Source organism: Oncorhynchus mykiss, chromosome 24 (genome assembly GCF_057628025.1).
Source record: "Oncorhynchus mykiss isolate SJ-2025 chromosome 24, ASM5762802v1, whole genome shotgun sequence".
NCBI classification, from domain to species: Eukaryota; Metazoa; Chordata; class Actinopteri; order Salmoniformes; family Salmonidae; genus Oncorhynchus; species Oncorhynchus mykiss.
The window spans coordinates 23924351-23947286 of record NC_143045.1 but is presented as its reverse complement, the minus strand read 5'-3'; the positions used below and the strand labels follow the sequence as shown (position 1 = coordinate 23947286).

General features: G+C 40.6%; 2 protein-coding genes across 5 annotated transcripts in view; both read left to right on the top strand.

The window, feature by feature from the left end:
* Positions 1-4651, top strand: part of glb1l2 (galactosidase beta 1 like 2) — a 28891-nt gene extending 24240 nt beyond the window's left edge. For 3 of the 4 annotated variants that reach the window (XR_016491396.1, XM_021582847.3, XM_090218746.1), the window contains 4 exons: positions 235-322; positions 2345-2459; positions 2688-2804; positions 3018-4651. Coding sequence is in view for 2 of the 4 variants with exons in the window: in XM_021582847.3 (XP_021438522.1) it covers positions 235-322; positions 2345-2459; positions 2688-2804; positions 3018-3128 (431 nt within the window). In the remaining 2 variants the exon portion in view is untranslated. Of the gene's footprint in view, positions 1-234; positions 323-2344; positions 2550-2687; positions 2805-3017 lie in introns of all 4 variants that reach the window. The other variant, XR_016491395.1, reaches the window with a different exon arrangement.
* Positions 4652-6543: 1892 nt separating this feature from the next.
* Positions 6544-12108, top strand: LOC110504042 (2-hydroxyacyl-CoA lyase 2). Its single transcript, XM_021582845.3, has 14 exons — positions 6544-7189; positions 7666-7867; positions 8027-8154; positions 8371-8621; positions 8714-8813; positions 8980-9077; positions 9166-9302; positions 9387-9521; positions 9640-9754; positions 9937-10106; positions 10301-10371; positions 10500-10571; positions 10664-10769; positions 10924-12108. Exons 1-14 carry the CDS (start codon positions 7088-7090, stop codon positions 11100-11102), a joined length of 1866 nt encoding a protein of 621 aa, XP_021438520.1. The 5' UTR covers positions 6544-7087; the 3' UTR covers positions 11103-12108.
* The last annotated feature ends 10828 nt before the right edge of the window (positions 12109-22936 follow it).

Sequence of the window (22936 nt, the reverse complement as noted above, 5' to 3'; positions counted from 1 at the left end):
TCTTAGTTACTACCACTTTAACAATCAGAATTCCATGGCAGAAAGCGTACATTAAAGGCACTGTAGACCTTCAGGTTTAATCCTTCATTGCTGTGACAACTGTACATAGTTGTTAAAGTGGATAGACCTAAATGTTCAACAAATAGTGAACGTATCCATGAGGTCTTGGAATAATTGCATTGTTACTCGCCCATGCAGCTCTTAATCTTTCGTTGCATTATCACCCTGTTCTAGGTCTGGTGGGAGATATTGTATTGAACCACGTGCCTCTGAAGGACTTTACAATCTACTGTTTGGATATGAAGCCAAACTTCCTAAAGAGGTTTGTCCTGATCATTTAATTTATACAACAATAAGGTCCATTCTGGCTCTTACAGTTTATAATTTAAGTGATAATGCCTGAGAAGCCGGTGTCTAGAAGATATATTGGCACGGGTGTTGTTAGGCCCGAGACAAAGTCGAAGGCCGGCAGCACACCTATAGCCTGAATTGAAACGCACCAGCTTCGAGGGCATTATCACTTTTATACAACGGGTTACCAACATATTCAAATAATGATTGACATATTTTCATGAGCTTTATTTTGATTAATTTATTCATACTATTTCATCCTTCAACGAGATATCGTCCTGACACAAATCTAGGGTTGCTACCCAAGCCGACTAGTCGTTCGTTCTATCGGGTTGGTTGCCAGAGACCCGACCCAGTCGTTAAGTCCTTTTTGTTCTGTATCTATGGACATGACCCAGTCATTCTTTTCTAAATGTTCTATTGCTGTACTGGCTGGCAACGTTCTTATACCTTGCTTTCTAGCTAGCAAACTATGGCTAATTTACAGTCATGTCAAACAGTGCAGCCAGAATAACAACAAAGTAGCTGCATTTGCATTTGTTTAAGTGGCTTTATTTGGATACATTCATAAGAATGAGCTAATGATGCTCGATTTCACCTGGCATAGAAAATGTGCTCTCTCATCAGGACGCTGATGTTCAGAGAGTTAGCTAACAACACAGCTAACACAATCACTTCAAACTGAAGCTGGAAAGAAAACAAACTAGCTGTGTTTCATTTAGTTGTACCTGTTTTTTTTATTGACATTTCTTTGTATATGTCCATAAAAATTATGCTGATTCATGATTTCGACTGGCTCAGAAAAGATGCCTGCCCGTCTGTCTCATTCCAACTTCCCATCCCTACACGTTAATTACTATGAGACAGCTGGAGATCGAATTTCAATGTTGAAACAATGTTGCAAATGTCAGAGATTCAGACTGCAGGTTTTATACAAATCTCCGTTATTGAAAACCAATTGCTCGTCTAAAAGAATGTCTAGATGCTTTTTACAGTGGGGATTAAGATTATAAATTGTCTGGCTGGGCTGAGACAGTGGATTGCATAGTGAGATGGAACAGAGTAAATATACATTTCACCATCATAGCTTTGATGGTGGTAACTTGTGGAAAAGACACCGACTGGAATGCGCTTTTAACCAATCAGCGTCAAGGATTAGACCCAATCGTTGTATAACTGTTGTCATTGTAAATTTAACTGGCATATCAGGTTGTCTCATAGGCCAAGTGCAGTCATAAATGGGATTATTTTGTGTTTCATATATATTTCCACACTATGAGGTTAGAATAATACTGCGAAATTGTAAACATTTGCATAATGCCCTTTTAGTGTAATAGCTGTATGAAAAGACCACCTGAAATTTCAGCCTGTTTTGGTGGGAGGGAGTTTTGGCCTTCCATGGTGACATCATGGCAGTTAACCCACTGTTCCTAGGCCGTCATTGAAAATAAGAATTTGTTCTTAACTGACTTGCCTAGTTAAATAAAGGTAAAATAAATAAAAAATCACCATGCTGTAAATTAGTTAATAGATCGATAAGAAAGAGAGTACAAAACCTCTCTGCCAATAACAGCGAATTTCAGTTCTCCCCTCCCCACTCAGACCACTCTCAAACAGTCCAAGCAAAATTCTTGCTTGAGAAATTGCCCTTTGCTAAGAAGCTATTTTTGTTTGTTTTTTTAATTGAAAACAAGACTTCATATTGAGAAAAAAATGGCTGCATTTGACCATTAAAGTTTATATGATCTGTATTGTAATGCTAGTCAGTGATTTCCTGTGTTATAATAGGGTGATCTCATAGCCTGGTTCCTCTCTAGGTTTCTTCCTAGGTTTTGGCCTTTCTAGGGAGTTTTTCCATGCCAATGTGCTTCAACACCTGCATTGCTTGCTGTTTGGGGTTTTAGGTTGGGTTTCTGTACAGCACTTTGAGATATCACATGATGTACGAAGGGCTATATAAATAAATTTGATTTGATCTCCTCCCATGTTTCAGACTGAGTGCAGCAAGCCAGTGGAACTCAGTCCCCCAGAAGCCTTCCTTCCCAGGGTTCTTCCAGGGTATGCTGTATGTGGACGGCCATCCCAGAGACACCTTCATCAGACTGCCTGTGTGTAAAGCAGCCCAACAGGCTCTGTGGTTATGATAGAGATCACCACCTGTCCATACTGCGTCCCTGCTGGTTTATTCGTATAGTATGGTAGACCTATCTCTGGTTTATTGGTTTATAGTGTAGTAGGCCCATCCCTCATCAGACACACATACTGATGAAAGAAGTTCCCAGAGAAACTCTAAACTCTGATTGTCAAGTCACTGATTACAGTGTTTCCATCCACAGGGCTGGAGTAAAGGAGTGGTCTTTATCAACGGGCAGAATCTTGGACGCCACTGGTCCATCGGTCCCCAGAAAACCCTCTACCTCCCTGGACCTTGGCTTAAAAGTGGAAATAATCAGGTAGAACTGAAAAAAGCTCCTTTGATTTCTAATAGATATAGGGTTCTAGGCTTCTGATGTGTTTTCAGAAGTTCTCATGTTTACACTACCATGTATTCTTATAAAGTGTGAATAAGACTTTATTTGTACAGTTTATCCTCAAATCAAGACACGTACTGATACATAAACAGGCTTGAATAGTTTGTTTAATGGATCCTTTTTTCCTTATTTTAGATCATTGTGTTTGAGGAACAGAAAGCTGATGACAAATTAGTATTTGTTGAAAATCCTGATCATGGAAAAACAATTGATGTATACAAATATCCATTTTGTGTTCTGCTTTGAAATGATCAATATTTTAAATAAATTGACACAGCAATTTCTTATAACATAGTAATAACACGTAATACAAAAGCTATGATTACCTTAACACATTGTATGTAATGTTGTTTTTGTGTTATGGGATGGGTCTACCACTGAATGTGATGATAGACATGTCTTTTTATGTAGTCTAGAGCACAGTCATAAGGCAAGTTACATACACTACCGTTCATACGTTTGGGGTCACTTAGAAATGTCCGTTTTTGAAGGGAGTAGTACACAACATTGTACAACATCTTCAGTTTCTTGACAATTTCTTGCATGGAATAGCCTTCATTTCTCAGAACAAGAATATACTGACCAGTTCCAGAAGTAAATATTTTGTTTCTGGCCATTTTGAACCTGTATTTGAACCCACAAATGCTGATGCTCCAGATACTCAACTAGTCTAAAGGCCAGTTTTATTGCTTCTTTAATCAAAACAACCGTTTTCAGCTGTGCTAACATAATTGCAAAATTATTTTCTAATGATCAATTAGCCTTTCAAAATGTTAAACTTGGATTAGCTAACACAACGTGCCATTGGAACACAGGAGTGATGGTTGCTGATAATGGGCCTCTGTACGCCTATGTAGGTATTCCATTACAAATCGTCTGTTTCCAGCTACAAGACTCATTTACAATATTATCAATGTCTACACTGTATTTCTGATCAGTTTGATGTTATTTTAATGGACCAAAAATGAGCTTTTCTTTCAAAAACAAGTACATTTCTAAGTGACACCAAACTTATGAACGGTAGTGTACATACATTAAAAGACAAGACATTGAGTGGTGGAATGTAGACTATTACAACAAAGAAAGTTGAGATGGAAGAGATAAAGGACAACCAAGTTCAAAGGTAAAATGCAAATGTGTAAAACATTCAAGTTCAGTACCTTACTCTAGTTGTCTGGATAGGCAGTGTTATTGTCCATCTAAAATGAAATATAGATGAAAAAACAAACCACTTGATTTCACATTTACAGTATTTGTCTTGAGTACTGTTAGGCATACTTTTGTTGTTAGGTTGACTAAAAAGGTATTTCATTGTATTTAGATGCGCTGCAAACTCTATTGTGTTCATCTTATGCTCATCTTGAATGGTAAAGCTCAGGTTATTAGTGTGTAAACATTAGCCTACAATATTTTTTGAACTGGTCATTTTATTTTATCATAAATTCTTTGTTCTTCTCTGTAATAACTTTATAATAATCTGACGCCCCTTTGTGTATTTTATTTTATTTGATGAATTGCTTGTATGTCATTGATTTTAAATCTTTCTTATTACAGATGATCCATTATATTGACCTCTGTTTATCATCTATCCCGATTTGCCTATTCACTTTTACCCCTACCTACATGTACACAGTGACAACACGTCATTCAGGGCAGGTTAGGCTTGCCTGTTTTGTATGTTATTTTGGCATTAGTACATGTCACATATCAGTTTGCAAACAATGTAACAAAAAATGTATATAATTTGAGTTAATAAAGCCACAAACACACATGGTTCCTTTTTGGTTTTCTTGAGCAAGGCAGCTCCAAAATGCAGGTGTTTCAGCCTAGCTCAGTGCTTTCTGTGGTGGTGGGGCAAGCCAGCAGAAAATACGGAGCGTTGTGCTGTGATTGGCTCAGTGTTCTGTCACTCATGGGGACACTGTCACCGCCAAGTCTAAGAGTAGACCTCGAAAGGTTCAAGGTCATTGGCCACATAAAATGATGTCAAATCACGTAATATGTACAGTAGCTTTGATTGGACTGATGTCAACATACTTTCAAAATCTTAGCTAGCAGTCATCATCATGAATCAACTCCACAATGTATTGGCAAATCCTTTTCAATCCTTGTCATATGAAGATAAATAATTAAGAGAAATCATAGAAAAAATGTATCTGTGCTCATCGGCCATTGGGCATTAACATTACACAACAAGTTGGAAATCGCAAAATCCACAATGAGTGGTTTGGAAGGAAGGTGAGTTCAAAAATGTCTAGTAAACTGCTGCATAAATTATGTAATATGCCAGGGAGATATGTATACTGTAGCTAGGAAAGTAATACTAAGTGTATGTTGTGTAGTAAGCTGTTAGTAGCCCATGTGCAGCACCCTAATAATTTGGTCCCTTTTCCCCTCTTAATTTTGCCTACTGTTCTGATTTGGTGGTGCACATGCAGCCTTTTGCCTGTTTTAGAGAAATGTAATCATTGAATATTGTTAGAGCCTTCATTATCTGCTTATATGCCCCCGTTATTTATCCTATGGTTCTGACTAGGTGTACAGGGAGAATACTAAGAGCAGCCCATGTTCTGAATTCTGTCGCTGTACATTTCAAAAGTGCTGAACAAAAGTTATATTGACAATGTCCATCCTAGCTCGCTCTATAATGTCTTAATCTAAATAACAGATTGCCTCTTATCCACTCGTCGTTCCCTTTATGCCATAGTTTGTACATCTCAATTGTCAGTAGAAACCACATTTGTTTAAACAAGTCAGCCATATCAGTTGTGTTTTTTTTAAAGGCAGTAAATTAGGCTGAATTAACTGTAGTCTCAAAATGTAGGCCCAACAGTATGTGGGCACCGTTTGTCACCGTTATAGTGCAGTTCATGCATTGTTTAGTGTTGTGGAGTAGCTTTGCTGGCATGCATAATTTATTTTTTTAATTGCCCCACCAATATTTACATGCTAAAATTGCCACTGTGTGTACATATTACCTAAATTACCTCGTAATTTCGCACATTGACTCGGTACTGATACTCCTTGTATATAGTCTTGTTATTTTGTATTACTATTTACTTTTTAATTTTTGTGCAAATGTTTCTTACTTTTAACTCTGTTGTATTCGGTATGGCTATATCGTAAAAATTCATGTTTTTTTTTTTTTTTTGATGGGTCTTTAATTCAAGGTTAGGGTTTAAAATCACATTTTAACAAGATAAATTGTTGAAATTGGCGAGGTTTATGACTTTGTGGCTGTGGTAACTAGTGATGTTATAACTGATATAAAGTTGCCGGGATGTCAAGTGTCCTACTCGATTTGGCAAAGGTAATATCTGGATGAACTATATAATTTTAGCTAAATGTAGCAATGAATAAATTGGCAAAATGTATTTAAAGGGACAATTCTGTGAACTGTTTTGTGGATGTTTTAAAATGACACAAAACCTGTTATCAAAGGTGTCAGCTAGATGATGTGCAGGAGCTTGCAGGGATTTGTAGTTTTGCATGATGTCTACTTTAATGCTAGTTAGCATTTTCGAATGCGAGTAAATAGAGACAAATATATTGATAAAAGACACCTTGTCGGAGAGAGATTTACATGGTTATCAAAGCGTCACGCCAGGGTAAGCCTACACGAAACACAGCACTTATTTGAAGTGTTTCTAAATTCCTCAATGGGGAAAACGAATGGAACCATTTTGCTGTTTGACCGCTAGGTTTTATGGGTATTATGGTACCTGTTGGGCTTTATGAACCCCCATACAAAAACTGACTTGGTGAGCGAAAAAAACGGGGGGCAAAACACTTGCTGGAGAAGGCAGATTTTGGAAAAAAATTATCTGTCACACTTCTCCTCTTCCTCTCTGTTTTTATTCACGATCCCAGTAGTTGCGGAGCACTGCGTTGTTGACCGTGAATATCCATTTTGCGACATTTGCGTCAACAGTGAGCAATAGCAATCATTGGTCATTTGAAGTTGAAATACGGTGGTTAGTTTCATTGCACAAGCGGGTGGAGTATGGGTTTCTACGCGTTTCTTGTACAGTAGGCTAGTAAATGGTGCATTTGAAATGCCTGTCTATAAATAGCAAGGTTACTAGGATGTGTATTGGATGAACAGCAGCCTAAACCGGAGAGCTATTCGATCAGGATAAAATATTGGTTACTGCTTTTATTTTAGGACTTGCTTCTGTATTTTGACACATTGCCGTCGGTTGGAAATGGAGATTGCCACCGCACTGGGGTGTTTTGTTGGTTTTGCCTTCGGAGGACTAGTATTTGTAGCGTATAAACTTGGTTTACTGTATCAGTTGTTTCATAAGGTAAGTCCCTTCGGTGTAAACAATATTACATTCTAACTTGGCTTCAGCCTGCTCACTTGCTGTCTCAACTCTGAAACTCGCCTGCAACCTGACATTCTTAGAAGCAAAACAGCTTGCTCTTACTGTACCTTACTACAATGTCTGTATTTTTTTTCACCTAGTCTTAGTAGGTGAAAGGTAACCCTGCTGCATGTGAGATAACTTTTAACTGCCTTGTGGCTAACACAAAGGCCATGACGACAGTGCAGGTTCTTCAGAAGTCATACATTGGCCACAAGGTGAATTAGGCCTACAAGGACAATATGCAGTTCATTGATAATTACAAGATACTATAGTGATAAATACATAAACTAGAAAGGCCTATTGGTTATGACAGCACTTTTCAGTTAATTAAATCAAATATTCACAGTCCATGACCCTGATTTTGAAGTCTGCCTGTTCAGTTATTTGCCTGAGTCCTCTACTTCTTCCCCCAGACTGAGACCCAGAGCCCTCGCCATGGTGGGGAGAGTGTGGCAGAGGTTCTGCGTGCCCATGGGGTTAAGTTTGTCTTCACCCTGGTGGGGGGGCACATCTCACCCATCTTGGTGGCCTGCGAGAAGCTGGGCATCCGCATCGTGGACACCAGGCACGAGGCCACTGCCGTCTTTGCAGCTGACGCAGTAGCCAGGCTCTCCGGTAAATAAGTAACATGCCTAATATTGCAGACACTGACAACTGTAATGTAAGGTATTTATCTGAACTGTCCGGGACTGGTTTAACTTGCTTAGTGCACTATAGTCTACTCATTTATTCATACAGTAACATTGACACTGTCAGTGATTCTCCCTCCAACAGGCACTGTAGGTGTAGCTGCAGTGACTGCTGGCCCAGGCCTGACTAACACAGTCACAGCAGTGAAGAACGCTCAGATGGCCGAGTCTCCACTGCTTCTCTTGGGGGGAGCTGCTGCAACATTACTTCAGGTGAGAGTCTGAGGGCTTTTACTGGTGTAGCTGCATGGGGGTACCCTAGTCCTAACGTTAACACTAAGGCTAAGGTCACGATGCACCAGCAAGTTCTACACAACAAATTACCATAATCCTGCATTGTTGAGTTGTGACTGGGTGAGCACACTCTCGTATGATTTTCCCCCTATCCATTGTGGAGGTTTGACCTCTTGGTGAACTTTTGCTGTGCAGGGTAGAGGAGCGCTGCAGGACATTGACCAGATGTCCCTGTTCAAGCCGCTGTGTAAGTTCTGCGCCTCAGTGAGGAGTGTGAAGGACATCGCCATCACTGTGAGGAAGGCCCTGGCCATCGCCCAGTCTGGAACTCCAGGCCCTGTGTTCATAGAGTTCCCCATCGACACACTCTACCCCTTCCACCTGGTGTCCAAAGAGTTCGGAGTGAAAAACCCTCCCAAGGGAATAATGGGAAAAGTTGTCACTTGGTAAGTAATCAGCAGAATTGTGCTCAACCATGCTTTCACACATCCCTAGTGATTTGTGAAAGTAACAGATGCTGTATATTTTCTTCCATAAGGTACCTCCACAATCATCTAAAGAACTTGTTTGCTGGGGCCTGGGAAACCAGAGATGTGTCCCCTCTCCCTGTACACATCCCTCAGGCCACAGACAATCAGGCAAGACTAACTCTAGCCCTCAGTCGTTCTCTAACAACTGTGAGAAAGGCTTGATTTGGTAGAAGCCTGTAACCTGTAACCAGTTACAGTTTTCCAATAGACACGAAGGCATGTTTTTTTTTTTTATGTATCCCTTGTGGCTCAACCTCTATTGATCTGTCATCAGGTACAAAAGTGTATAGAGCTGGTGAGCAGAGCCAAGAAGCCTGTTATCCTACTGGGGAGCCAGGCAACACTACCTCCAACACCTACAGATGACATCAGGTATTTCAACAACCACATTTATATTACACAAGACATCAGCAGACTTCTGGTCCATTCAATGCCCATTCATATAGTTGTCCTGTAACAGGGCGGCCCTGGAGTCCCTAGGTATCCCCTGCTTCCTGGGTGGAATGTCCCGTGGCATGCTGGGTAGGAACAGTCCCTTGCACATCAGACAGAACAGGAGTGATGCCCTGAAGGAAGCAGACCTTGTGCTGCTAGCAGGTGAGACAAACTGCCAGCTGTAAGTTTTGTCTTCATACAGTTTTTGTCTTTGAGGCAGTCTCACAATGGTGGTATGTGTTCCAGGAACTGTATGTGACTTCCGATTAAGCTACGGCAGAGTGCTAAACAGACGCAGCAGGATCATTGCTGTCAACAGAGACAAGACTCAACTTCTGAAGAACTCTGACATGTTTTGGAAGCCCACTGTGGCCATTCAGGGTTGGAACTGATGACTGAATTGTCCAATCAGAAGTCTTATTTGCTTTCACAAAATGCTGCCACTTCCTCTTTGGGCTATTTGGTCTTGTGGAGACTCACATTTCTGTCTGTCTTTTAGGAGATGCAGGCTCCTTCCTACTCCGCCTCTCCAAAGGCCTCAAGGGCCACACATGTCCAGAAGATTGGCCACAGTGTCTCAAAGCAGGAGATGTCACCAAAGAGAAGGCTAATCGGTACACTTGTGGAATTCATTCAGCAAGTTGGGCAGAAAGCCAAAAGTTTTTTTTGTATACCTAACCAATGTATACCTAACCATGCAAATGACTATAGTTAGTACATCTAGTGCACCAACCAGACCGTACAGGCTGTGTTATTTCCCTGTGAAAGTGTGTTTTGTTCTGTGTTTTTCGTGCAGGAGGAAGGCTGATGAGAAGACGGACCGCCACCTGAACCCCCTGAGTGTCCTGCACCGCGTGGATGAGTTGATGGCTGACGACAGCATCATAGTGGCGGATGGGGGCGACTTTGTGGGCAGTGCTGCTTACATCATGAGACCAAGGGGCCCACTCCGCTGGCTGGATCCAGGTCAGGATCCTCAGTGGACAGTGTTGAGTTTATTTTTATAAAATATGTTTTGAAATGTGTTATAATGTGGTCACTTGAGTAAGAGAGGTATTAACATGTACAATAAAAAAAAGTAGGACTTGTTTATTGAATGTGAACCCTGGATGTTCTTGATATCTTAATGGATGATTACCTAATGTTTGTCATTCTAACAGGAGCATTTGGAACCCTTGGTGTTGGAGGAGGGTTTGCTCTGGGAGCCAAGCTGTGTCGACCTGAGTCAGAGGTACGGTAGAATACCAAGCATCCTTTATCCATCACTGTTTTATACAGGTTTAGGTTTTTTGTTTTTTCATGCTTTGAAACACCATCTATTATTTTGGTTGAGTTTAGCTGACTATGTTTCTCATTAAGGTGTGGATCATCTATGGCGATGGATCCCTGGGATACAGTGTTGCAGAATTTGACACCTTTACCAGACACAAGGTACAGTAATAACCAATTCACTATTCAGACCAATTTATCAACAACTAATCATGCATTCAGACCAGTTAATCTGCTTTGTCCCTCTCTCCCAGACGCCAGTAATTGCCCTGGTGGGGAACGATGCCTGTTGGAGCCAGATCGCCAGGGAGCAGGTTCCCATCCTGGGCAGCAATGTGGCCTGTGGCCTGGCCTTCACAGGTCTTTATGTTGCCTACTGTACCCTCATTGCCACCATATTGGGGATCTCTAGTGCCCATACTCACACATGCAATGTCTCTGTTGGCCTATATCATCTCTTTGGATGTCTTGTCACACATCTAATTCACTCTCTCTCTCTTCTCCCCTTTCCTAGATTACCACATAGTTGCCGACGGTTATGGAGGCAAAGGCACCCTCATTGGTCGCGAAGACGAGGACAAGCTGGACGGCATCATAAAAGAGGCCCAGAAGGAGACCAGACAGGGAAGAGCCACACTTCTCAATGTTCTCATAGGGAAGACCAACTTCAGAGATGGCTCCATCTCTGTGTAGAGTAGCTCACAGACTGCAACCCCTGGGGTCCCTGTCTGGACCTGCGGGTCCTAAAACCTTCCCACCTTGCCTAGAAACACATATGTTCACATGCTGTGGAACAGTACAACTGCTTTATTTTTTTCTGGTGAAAGGAAAACAATTCAGGAACTCAATCTTCTCAACCTTTATCAGCCTTTCAAACAGCTGTGAAGAGGAGTTTTGATCATGGACTTTTTAGTTATTTTTGCTGGAGAGAAACAAACTTGACATGTAGGCTTTGGAAAATGAACTACGGCTGGCTTTGCTGCTGTTATTATGTAGTAGGCCAGTACCCTTGCTGTATACACTTAACTAATACCTGTGTATTGACTTCAGATTGCCTATTGATCTACTGAACTCTACTTCGAAACTGGCTATTTATTTTGAAAAACCAAATAAAGTGAATTTTGGAATGGCACGTCCTTAATAGAGATATTTATGGTAATGAATCATACACTAACCTACAAGTCTCTGTAGGGTTAATAACAAGATAATAATACAATTGTAATCATTTAATTTAAATGGTATATAATTGATGATTGTATGGCTTTGATTATTGAACGTGCTGTAAGACTCCACTAATACATCAATCAACAGAATGGATGCACAAATACAAGACGCCCTATGAAAGAGGAAGGAATTTAAACGAAGATGTTACCATATTTTACCATTTGGGTATTGATCATTATCTTAAATGATCAAATCTGACTTATTACACTGCTCATTCTATTTCAGGTTGACTTATTTTAAGGAATTCTGCATTATCCTGATTGTGCAAATTGAAGTCCACCTTAAATTTGAGTGTTTTGAGAATATTGGAATATTTTTCTGTTTTGCTTTGAATGTACTATTCATAATGTTTGTCGTTTGTAAGGAGAGGGATTGGTAGATACCTGACCTGAATATGGGTCTGAGAATCTCTTGCACTAGCATATGGTATTTGATTATATAAAATGTCATCTTCTACATAAACACAGTGATACTAGTATGCCTCCTTTGTTTTTCAATGTTGACACAATGCATTTAGTCATCAGTTCTGGAATCCAAACACTGGGATTATAGGAACAGTTATTTTTGTCGTTGCAATAGAGAATAATGTAAATGTGTTTTTTTCCCCTCTCTATTGAGTGGTGCCTTTGTGACACCAACTACACTGGTTGTCTAATTCTGAGATCCTGACCATTGAATGACTACACTATCCACTCCACTGCCCTCCTTATCCTCTATCATTTACCTTGAACTTTTATCAACTCAGATGTCAAGATTGTGTTGGCTGTAGGCAGAGCTACTGTACATACAGATCTCTATATGTCTCTGGCTATATAGTCACAAACTTGCTCGTCTTACGTTACCATACTACCAAGTCTTGTTAAATGTTCTACTGTATTAATGTTCTATGACTGTTTTGGATAATATGATATTATGGTTTGCTTTTAGATTAGATGTTCAAAGTCTACAAGTGTTCCAATCAGTGTATTACATAATACAATTTGGATCATCACACCATAACCATTTACTTTGGTCTTATTGGTTGAAACAAGTTGCTGCTTGATATATGCTTGATATATGAATGATTGTTATTTGGCCAACAGTGGTCTTCTCTTAACTCCTTTTCTTTTCCAGCTGTATGCACCTGTAGACCTATTATTATTCTCTACTATTCCAGGGAGAGTTGCCTCCTATCAACCTTTCTATGGTGAGCAGTGCCCCTGTTGATTCTCTGGAGCACATGCAGAGCTAGAGCTAACATCAGGGCTTGCAATGGCTTTTCATGTGTTCTGGGTTGGTCCTACTTTCCTACTTCCTCAAGCAGTACGAATAGAATTAACTGATTTCTTTCATATTTTTGTCCTGTTTTTACAGCAGTAACCTGTCTTAGTAACCTTTGGCCTGCTCCTTGTGGGTGCAATTCTCATAATTACCAGCAGACGGTGCACTCACCATTTTTGGTGTGTAAGCCACACTTACGCTATTATTGGTATCCTCAAAGTAGGCTAAATAACCGGTGGTGTAAAGTACTTAAGTAAAAATACTTGAAAGTACTACTTAAGTCGATTTTTTGGGGTGTCTGTACTTTACTATTTATATTTTACTTCACTACATTCCCAAAGAAAACTATGTACTTTTTACTCCATACATTTTCCCTGACACCTAAAAGTACTTGTTACATTTTGAATGCTTAACATAACAGGACAATTGTCCAATTCAAGCACTTATCAAGAGACCATCTCTGATCATCCCTACTGCCTCTGATCCGATCTCACTTTTACTTGAGTCATTTTCTATTAAGGTATCTTTACTTATATTCAAGTATGACAATTGGGAACTTTTTCCACCACTGTAACTAACAACACGAATCACCATTTACATAAACTTTCTTGTTTAACAAGGATGTTCATCTGTTTAATTAATCTGTGTCCATACCACTGTGACAATATCTAGCTACTCTCCTAAACCCCTTTTTATGATAAAAGGAATATGTGAGTGATTCTGCATCTACGGGCACTTCTACAGTGGGGCAAAAAAGTATTTAGTCAGCCAACAATTGTGCAAGTTCTCCCACTTAAAAAGATGAGAGAGGCCTGTAATTTTCATCATAGGTACACTTCAACTATGACAGACAAAATGAGGGGAAAAAAATCCAGAAAATCACATTGTAGGATTTTTAATGAATTTATTTGCAAATTATGGTGGAAAATAAGTATTTGGTCAATAACAAACGTTTATCTCAATACTTTGTTATATACCCTTTGTTGGCAATGACAGAGGTCAGATGTTTTCTGTAAGCCTTTACAAGGTTTTCACACACTGTTGCTGGTATTTTGGCCCATTCCTCCATGCAGATCTCCTCTAGAGCAATGATGTTTTGGGGCTGTTGCTGGGCAACACGGACTTTCAACTCCCTCCAAAGATTTTCTATGGGGTTGAGATCTGGAGACTGGCTAGGCCACTCCAGGACCTTGAAATGCTTCTTACGAAGCCACTACTTCGTTGCCCGGGCGGGGTGTTTGGGATCATTGTCATGCTGAACGACCCAGCCACGTTTCATCTTCAATGCCCTTGCTGATGGAAGGAGGTTTTCACTCAAAATCTCACGATACACTGCCCCATTCATTCTTTCCTTTACACGGATCAGTCGTCCTGGTCACTTTGCAGAAAAACAGCCCCAAAGCATGATGTTTCCACCCCCATGCTTCACAGTAGGTATGGTGTTCTTTGGATGCAACTCAGCATTCTTTGTCCTCCAAACACAACGAGTTGAGTTTTTACCAAAAAGTTATATTTTGGTTTCATCTGACCATATGACATTCTCCCAATCTTCTTCTGGATCATCCAAATGCTCTCTAGCAAACTTCAGACGGGCCTGGACATGTACTGGCTTAAGCAGGGGGACACGTCTGGCACTGCAGGATTTGAGTCTCTGGCGGCGTAGTGTGTTACTGATGGTAGGCTTTGTTACTTTGGTCCCAGCTCTCTGCAGGTCATTCACTAGGTCCCCCCGTGTGGTTATGGGATTTTTGCTCACCGTTCAAGTGATCATTTTGACCCCACGGGGTGAGATCTTGCGTGGAGCCCCAGATCGAGGGAGATTATCAGTGGTCTTGTATATCTTCCATTTCCTAATAATTGCTCCCACAGTTGATTTCTTCAAACCAAGCTGCTTACCTATTGCAGATTCAGTCTTCCCAGCCTGGTGCAGGTCTACAATTTTGTTTCTGGTGTCCTTTGACAGCTCTTTGGTCGGCCATAGTGGATTTTGGAGTGTGACTGTTTGAGGTTGTGGACAGGTGTCTTTTATACTGATAACAAGTTCAAACAGGTGCCATTAATACAGGTAACGAGTGGAGGACAGAGGAGCCTCTTAAAGAAGAAGTTACAGGTCTCTGAGAGCCAGAAATCTTGCTTGTTTGTAGGTGACCGAATACTTATTTTCCACCATCATTTGCAAATAAATTCATTAAAAATCCTACATTGTTATTTTCTGGATTTTTCTTCTTCTCATTTTGTCTGTCATAGTTGAAGTGTACCTATGATGAACATTACAGGCCTCTCTCATCTTTTTAAGTGGGAAAACGTGCACAATTGGTGGCTGACTAAATACTTTTTTGCCCCACTGTATGTCCTCTGGGTTAGTTTTTGAGATATTCTTTATATGTTAATTTCACATAAGTATTTTAGATACATTTCAGATGCATTTCATACCTCAATTTCACTGTTTTGCCCCTGTCCCTGGCCCAGACTTGAGCTTCTATGTTTTATGAGAAAACAATAATTACACATTATACGATGTTATCTACTAGAGAGTCAATTAAATAACACCTACAGTGCCTTGCGAAAGTATTCGGCCCCCTTGAACTTTGTGACCTTTTGCCACATTTCAGGCTTCAAACATAAAGATATAAAACTGTATTTTTTTGTGAAGAATCAACAACAAGTGGGACACAATCATGAAGTGGAACGACATTTATTGGATATTTGCAAACTTTTTTAACAAATCAAAAACTGAAAAATTGGGCGTGCAAAATTATTCAGCCCCCTTAAGTTAATACTTTGTAGCGCCACCTTTTGCTGCGATTACAGCTGTATGTCTCTATCAGTTTTGCACATCGAGAGACTGACATTTTTTCCCATTCCTCCTTGCAAAACAGCTCGAGCTCAGTGAGGTTGGATGGAGAGCATTTGTGAACAGCAGTTTTCAGTTCTTTCCACAGATTCTCGATTGGATTCAGGTCTGGACTTTGACTTGGCCATTCTAACACCTGGATATGTTTATTTTTCAACCATTCCATTGTAGATTTTGCTTTATGTTTTGGATCATTGTCTTGTTGGAAGACAAATCTCCGTCCCAGTCTCAGGTCTTTTGCAGACTCCATCAGGTTTTCTTCCAGAATGGTCCTGTATTTGGCTCCATCCATCTTCCTATCAATTTTAACCATCTTCCCTGTCCCTGCTGAAGAAAAGCAGGCCCAAACCATGATGCTGCCACCACCATGTTTGACAGTGGGGATGGTATGTTCAGGGTGATGAGCTGTGTTGCTTTTACGCCAAACATAACGTTTTGCATTGTTGCCAAAAAGTTCAAATTTGGTTTCATCTGACCAGAGCACCTTCTTCCACATGTTTGGTGTGTCTCCCAGGTGGCTTGTGGCAAACTTTAAACGACACTTTTTATGGATATCTTTAAGAAATGGCTTTCTTCTTGCCACTCTTCCATAAAGGCCAGATTTGTGCAATATACGACTGATTGTTGTCCTATGGACAGAGTCTCCCACCTCAGCTGTAGATCTCTGCAGTTCATCCAGAGTGATCATGGGCCTCTTGGCTGCATCTCTGATCAGTCTTCTCCTTGTATGAGCTGAAAGTTTAGAGGGACGGCCAGGTCTTGGTAGATTTGCAGTGGTCTGATACTCCTTCCATTTCAATATTATCGCTTGCACAGTGCTCCTTGGGATGTTTAAAGCTTGGGAAATCTTTTTGTATCCAAATCCGGCTTTAAACTTCTTCACAACAGTATCTCGGACCTGCCTGGTGTGTTCCTTGTTCTTCATGATGCTCTCTGCGCTTTTGACGGACCTCTGAGGCTATCACAGTGCAGGTGCATTTATACGGAGACTTGATTACACACAGGTGGATTGTATTTATCATCATTAGTCATTTAGGTCAACATTGGATCATTCAGAGATCCTCACTGAACTTCTGGAGAGAGTTTGCTGCACTGAAAGTAAAGGGGCTGAATAATTTTGCACGCCCAATTTTTCAGTTTTTGATTTGTTAAAAAAGTTTGAAATATCCAATAAATGTCGTTCCACTTCATGATTGTGTCCCACTTGTTGTTGATTCTTCACAAAAAAATAGTTTTATATCTTTATGTTTGAAGCCTGAAATGTGGCAAAAGGTCGCAAAGTTCAAGGGGGCCGAATACTTTCGCAAGGCACTGTATTTCAATATTTATCAATATTTATTGGGAGTTTTGATTGGCTCAAAATCAACTGCTCGTCATGCAGTTTCTGACAGCTGATTTGTAATAGCTATCAACTTAAACATATCAATGGCATTATAGTATAATATTATTGGTTACTGGACTCTCACTGGTAACGTTAAGTATTCAAAATTAGTTGACCTGCGTTACAATGGCCTGGTCAAAGCTGCAAAAAGAGAATTGGGATTTTCAGCAAAAATCAATGAGGACAAATGATAACAGGCCAACAAGTCTTCAATATTCCAGGAAAAAGCAGTGGAACAGAATTAGCACAGCCACAGAAGAGAAAATCACTAGATTCTATGAACGCGACAACAACAGTAGAGCAACAACAGGGGAAAAGGACACACTAAATAACAAGAAGAAAAATAAGTAGAAGTGCTTCCTAAATGGCACAATTCAGAACCTTTATCAGAAGTTTAAGAGGGAATATTCACAGATTAAAATGTCATACTATGAAATCTGCAAGAGATGTCCCTTTTGGGTTGTGAAGCCAACAGTCCAGGATAGGGACACATGCCTCTGCAAAACGCACACCAACCTCCAGTTCATGTCAGACAAACTACAGTATCACAAAGTGATTAGCAGCCTCAACATTGAAAACCTTATTTAGTCTTTGTGCGGACCTGAAGAAGGACCTTGTGAGGACCCGAAGAAAGAGTGTATGTACAGAGAGTGTTCCCTTTGCCAAGCAAAATAGTTTTAACGTCTGACTTTGATGCTGGTGAGCAGACATGGTGGTTTGAGTGGGAAAACAAAGCTGAAGAGCGATAGAAGAAAAACAAAGAGGGAAACATAGAGAAGTTCACTGTACATTTGACAGTAAAAGGAAATGTGTGTGACACACTGCAGATTTTACTGGAGGACTTCTCCAAAGGATTGAAAGAGAAGTTGGGGAAACAATTGTACAATATTCAACACCAATACTCCAAACTGAGAGAATTAAAAGAGAATCTGCGGAAAGAGGAGATCATCATGCATATTGACTTTACAGAGAATTACCTGTGTAAATACACCAGTTAAATCCAGGCATTTCACTTGGTGATTCTCACAAGCAGGTGACCCCTCCACACCTGTGTTGGATATACCAAATCAAATCAAATGTATTTATATAGCCCTTCGTACATCAGCTGATATCTCAAAGTGCTGTACAGAAACCCAGCCTAAAACCCCAAACAGCAAGCAATGCAGGTGTAGAAGCACGGTGGCTAGGAAAAACTCCCTAGAAAGGCCAAAACCTAGGAAGAAACCTAGAGAGGAACCAGGCTATGTGGGGTGGCCAGTCCTCTTCTGTCTGTGCCGGGTGGAGATTATAACAGAACATGGCCAAGATGTTCAAATGTTCATAAATGACCAGCATGGTCGAATAATAATAAGGCAGAACAGTTGAAACTGGAGCAGCAGCACGGCCAGGTGGACTGGGGACAGCAAGGAGTCATCATGTCAGGTAGTCCTGGGGCATGGTCCTAGGGCTCAGGTCCTCCGAGAGAGAGAAAGAAAGAGAGAATTAGAGAAAGCACACTTAAATTCACACAGGACACCGAATAGGACAGGAGAAGTACTCCAGATATAACAAACTGACCCTAGCCCCCCGACACATAAACTACTGCAGCATAAATACTGGAGGCTGAGACAGGAGGGGTCAGGAGACACTGTGGCCCCATCCGAGGACACCCCCGGACAGGGCCAAACAGGAAGGATATAACCCCACTCACTTTGCCAAAGCACGGCCCCCACACCACTAGAGGGATATCTTCAACCACCAACTTACCATCCTGAGACAAGGCTGAGTATAGCCCACAAAGATCTCTGCCATGGCACAACCCAAGGGGGGGCGCCAACCCAGACAGGATGACCACATCAGTGAATCAACCCACTCAGGTGACGCACCCCTTCCAGGGACGGCATGAGAGAGCCCTAGTAAGCCAGTAACTCAGCCCCTGTAATAGGGTTAGAGGCAGAGAATCCCAGTGGAAAGAGGGGAACCGGCCAGGCAGAGACAGCAAGGGCGGTTCGTTGCTCCAGAACCGTTCCGTTCACCTTCCCACTCCTGGGCCAGACTACACTCAATCATATGACCCACTGAAGAGATAAGTCTTCAGTAAAGACTTAAAGGTTGAGACCGAGTTTGCGTCTCTGACATGGGTAGGCAGACCGTTCCATAAAAATTGAGCTCTATAGGAGAAAGCCCTGCCTCCAGCTGTTTGCTTAGAAATTCTAGGGACAATTAGGAGGCCTGCGTCTTGTGACCGTAGCGTACGTGTAGGTATGTACGGCAGGACCAAATCAGAGAGATAGGTAGGAGCAAGCCCATGTAATGCTTTGTAGGTTAGCAGTAAAACCTTGAAATCAGCCCTTGCTTTGACAGGAAGCCAGTGTAGGGAGGCTAGCACTGGAGTAATATGATCAAATTTTTGGGTTCTAGTCAGGATTCTAGCAGCCGTATTTAGCACTAACTGGAGTTTATTTAGTGCTTTATCCGGGTAGCCGGAAAGTAGAGCATTGCAGTAGTCTAACCTAGAAGTGACAAAAGCATGGATTAATTTTTCTGGATCATTTTTGGACAGAAAGTTTCTGATTTTTGCAATATTACGTAGATGGAAAAAAGCTGTCCTTGAAATGGTTTTGATAAGTTCTTCAAAAGAGAGATCAGGGTCCAGGGTCCAGAGTAACGCCGAGGTCCTTCACAGTTTTATTTAAGACGACTGTACAACCATTAAGATACCACAAATGAGACAGTTTCTCTCTGATCACTGAGCTCTTCTATGCGGATGACCCTCTGCAATCTAGGCCCATCTGCTTGAGCTCTGCCCATCAGCTACTTTTTCAATCTTGCTTTGTCTTATATTAATTAAATGTTTAACAATGTATTATGAAGTCAAGATCAATGATATTATGAAGCCAAGATCAATGAAAGAATGATGAAAAAAAAACCTTTGGAGTACTTTAAATTAAATTATGGGCAGAAAAACTAATTCAACTCCATCTTTCATTGAATCAGATGGCTTATTCATCACAAAACCATTTGATGTTGCCCATTATTTTAATGATTACTTCATTGGCAAAGTGGACAAACTTAGGCAGGAAATGCCAACAACGGACAGTGAGCCATCATATTCATGCATAGAAAAACAATTAATGAAAGAAAAGCATTGCACGTTTAAATTTTGTAAAATTAGGGTAGGAGAGATGGGAAAATTATTGTTATCGGTCAATAATAACAAACCTGGCATTGACTACTTAGATGGAAAGCTACCGAGGATGGTAGCTGACTCTATAGCCACTCTGTCATATCTTTAATCTGAGCCTAGAGGAAAGTATTTGTCTTCAGGCCTGGAGGGAAGCCAAAGTAATTCCACTACCCAAGAGCGGTAAAGCGGCCTTTACTGGTTCTAACAGCAGACCTATCAGCTTGCTGCCAGCTCTTAGCAAACTGTTGGAAAAAAGTGTGTTCGACCAAATACAATGCTATTTCTCCGTAAACAAATTAACAACAGACTTTTAGCATGCTTATAGAGAAGGGCACTCAACATGTACTGCACTGACACAAATAACTGATGATTGGTTGACAGAAATTGATAATAAGAAGATTGCGGGAGTTGTACTGTTAGATTTCAGTGCAGACTTTGATGTTATTGACCATTAACCTGTTGTTGAAAAAACAATAACTACCGTTCAAAGGTTTGGGTCACTTAGAAAAGTCCTTGTTTAGTGAAAGAAAAGCTTTTTTTTTTGTCCATTAAAATAACATCAAATTTATCAGAAATACAGTGTAGAGATTTTTAATGTTGTAAATTACTATTGTAGTTGGAAACGGCTGTTTTTTAATGGAATATCTACATAGGCGTACAGAGGCCCATTATCAGTAACCATCACTCCTGTAATCCAATAGCACGTGTTAGCTAAATCCAAGTTTATAATTTTAAAAGGCTTATTGATCATGAGAAAACCCTTTTGCAATTATGGTCGCAAAGCTGAAAACTGTTGCTCTGATTAAAGAAGCAATAAAACTGGTCTTCTTTAGACTAGCTGAGTATCTGGAGCATCAGCATTTGTGGGTTCGATTACAGGCTCAAAATGGCCAGAAACAAAGAACTTTCTTCTGAAACTCGTTAGTCTATTCTTGTTCTGAGAAATGAAGGCTATTCCATGCGAGAAATTGCCAAGAAACTGAAGATCTTGTACAACGCTGTGCACTACTCCCTTCACAGAACAGCGCAAACTGGCTCTATCCAGAATAGAAAGAGGAGTGGGAGGCCCCGGTGCACAACTGAGAAAGACGACAAGTACATTAGAGTGTCTAGTTTGAGAAACAGACAGTCCTCAACTGGCAGCTTCATTAAATAGTACCCGCAAAACACCAGTCTCAACATCAACAGTCAAGCGGTGACTCCAGCATGCTGGCCTTCTAGGCAGAGTTGAAAAGAAAAAGCCATATCCCAGACTGAGCCAATAAAAATAAAAGATTAAGATGGGCAATAGAACAAAGACAATGGACAGAGGAACTCTGCCTAGAAGCCAGCATCCCGGAGTCACCTCTTCACCGATGACGTTGAGACTGGTGTTTTGCGGGTACTATTTAATGAAGCTGCCAGTTGAGGACTTGATGAATAAATGTTTTCAGCTGTCACAAAGGCAAGTTTAAACATTTAGGCATCGTGTTGAATTATACATTTTAGGAAAAACAAAAAAATCACTTATAGAATGTACAAATATATAAGAAATGTGTTATAAATTAATTGTATGATATTTTATATTCAACTAAAATGGACCCTGGGTACCCTGTTTTTATGCATTATATGAATGGTATGCCTAATCATCATCACAAAGAGCCATCATCAATGTTGTTTTTGTGCAACTGCTTCAATAATCCTCTTGTTTACCAGGATCTCAAGCATCTACTTTTTAAGTGTAATTTTATGTCTGTCTCAGTCATAAATATTAGTCCCACATAAATGTATCAACGATTTATGTAATATATGGAAGGGAATAGAGCTGGAGACGCACTGTGGTAAGGGCTAAAAGGCTATTGAAGTCAAAACATAAAATTATTCCCATGCATTTTCACAGGACAAGAGGGTTGATGATTTTGAACTCATCCCTGAAACCCAGCTGATGGTCGGTCTGTTGGTGTTTATCATGCTGGTTACAGCTCCAGCCAGGTGTGCTCTCAGGATGACTGATAGGATAGGCAGGCACCAGATAACAGATATGTGAAACTGTAGGCTACATGCTGTTAGCCTCTGCCACAGGTTTTCACCAACAACATGAGAGAAGCCTGGAACTGAGGCTACCACGCTGTTTGATAACACACGTCTCCAGAATGGGAACATTTGAAACCACTCTTGTCATCCTCATACACAGTAATACTGAGCCTCCTTTATTTACATCATAAATTTTCTGCGCCCTTTCTCGGGCTGTGGTTATGAGCCATTGAGAGAGCTGAAACCTCTTCCATTAGAGAAAAATGCATTTGCTCTCTTATGCACTCTGTCCAAATTAATTACTCCAAGAATACTACTGTGCAACATAGGTCAGTCTCCTAGTTTCAGAATGGTGTGAGTACAAAATCTCAGCAACATGCATGCCTCTGTTTCCAGGGTGGTGGTAGTAAACTTAGGTTTGTTTAATATAACAGATGCACACAATTGCAGGTCCGGGGAACAGTTTATGGTGGGCAACAAAACTTCTTAACAGTATTGTGAGTAAATAGCATGGTCTCCCTCTCTAATCGACTACCAGTGACACAGAGTAGCATTATATCTAAAATCTTACAAGCTCTCAGCAATCAATGCAACACCATATGGTCATAGGTCATGGGCGGGGACTGTGC

Excerpts from the sequence above, each read along its gene's own strand:
- LOC110504042 (XM_021582845.3), top strand. The coding sequence starts at position 7,088 with ATGGAGATTGCCACCGCACTGGGGTGTTTTGTTGGTTTTGCCTTCGGA. Across the intron at positions 8,155-8,370 it reads CTGCTGCAACATTACTTCAG|GGTAGAGGAGCGCTGCAGGA; the intron begins GTGAGAGTCTGA and ends TTTGCTGTGCAG. Across the intron at positions 9,522-9,639 it reads GCCCACTGTGGCCATTCAGG|GAGATGCAGGCTCCTTCCTA; the intron begins GTTGGAACTGAT and ends TCTGTCTTTTAG.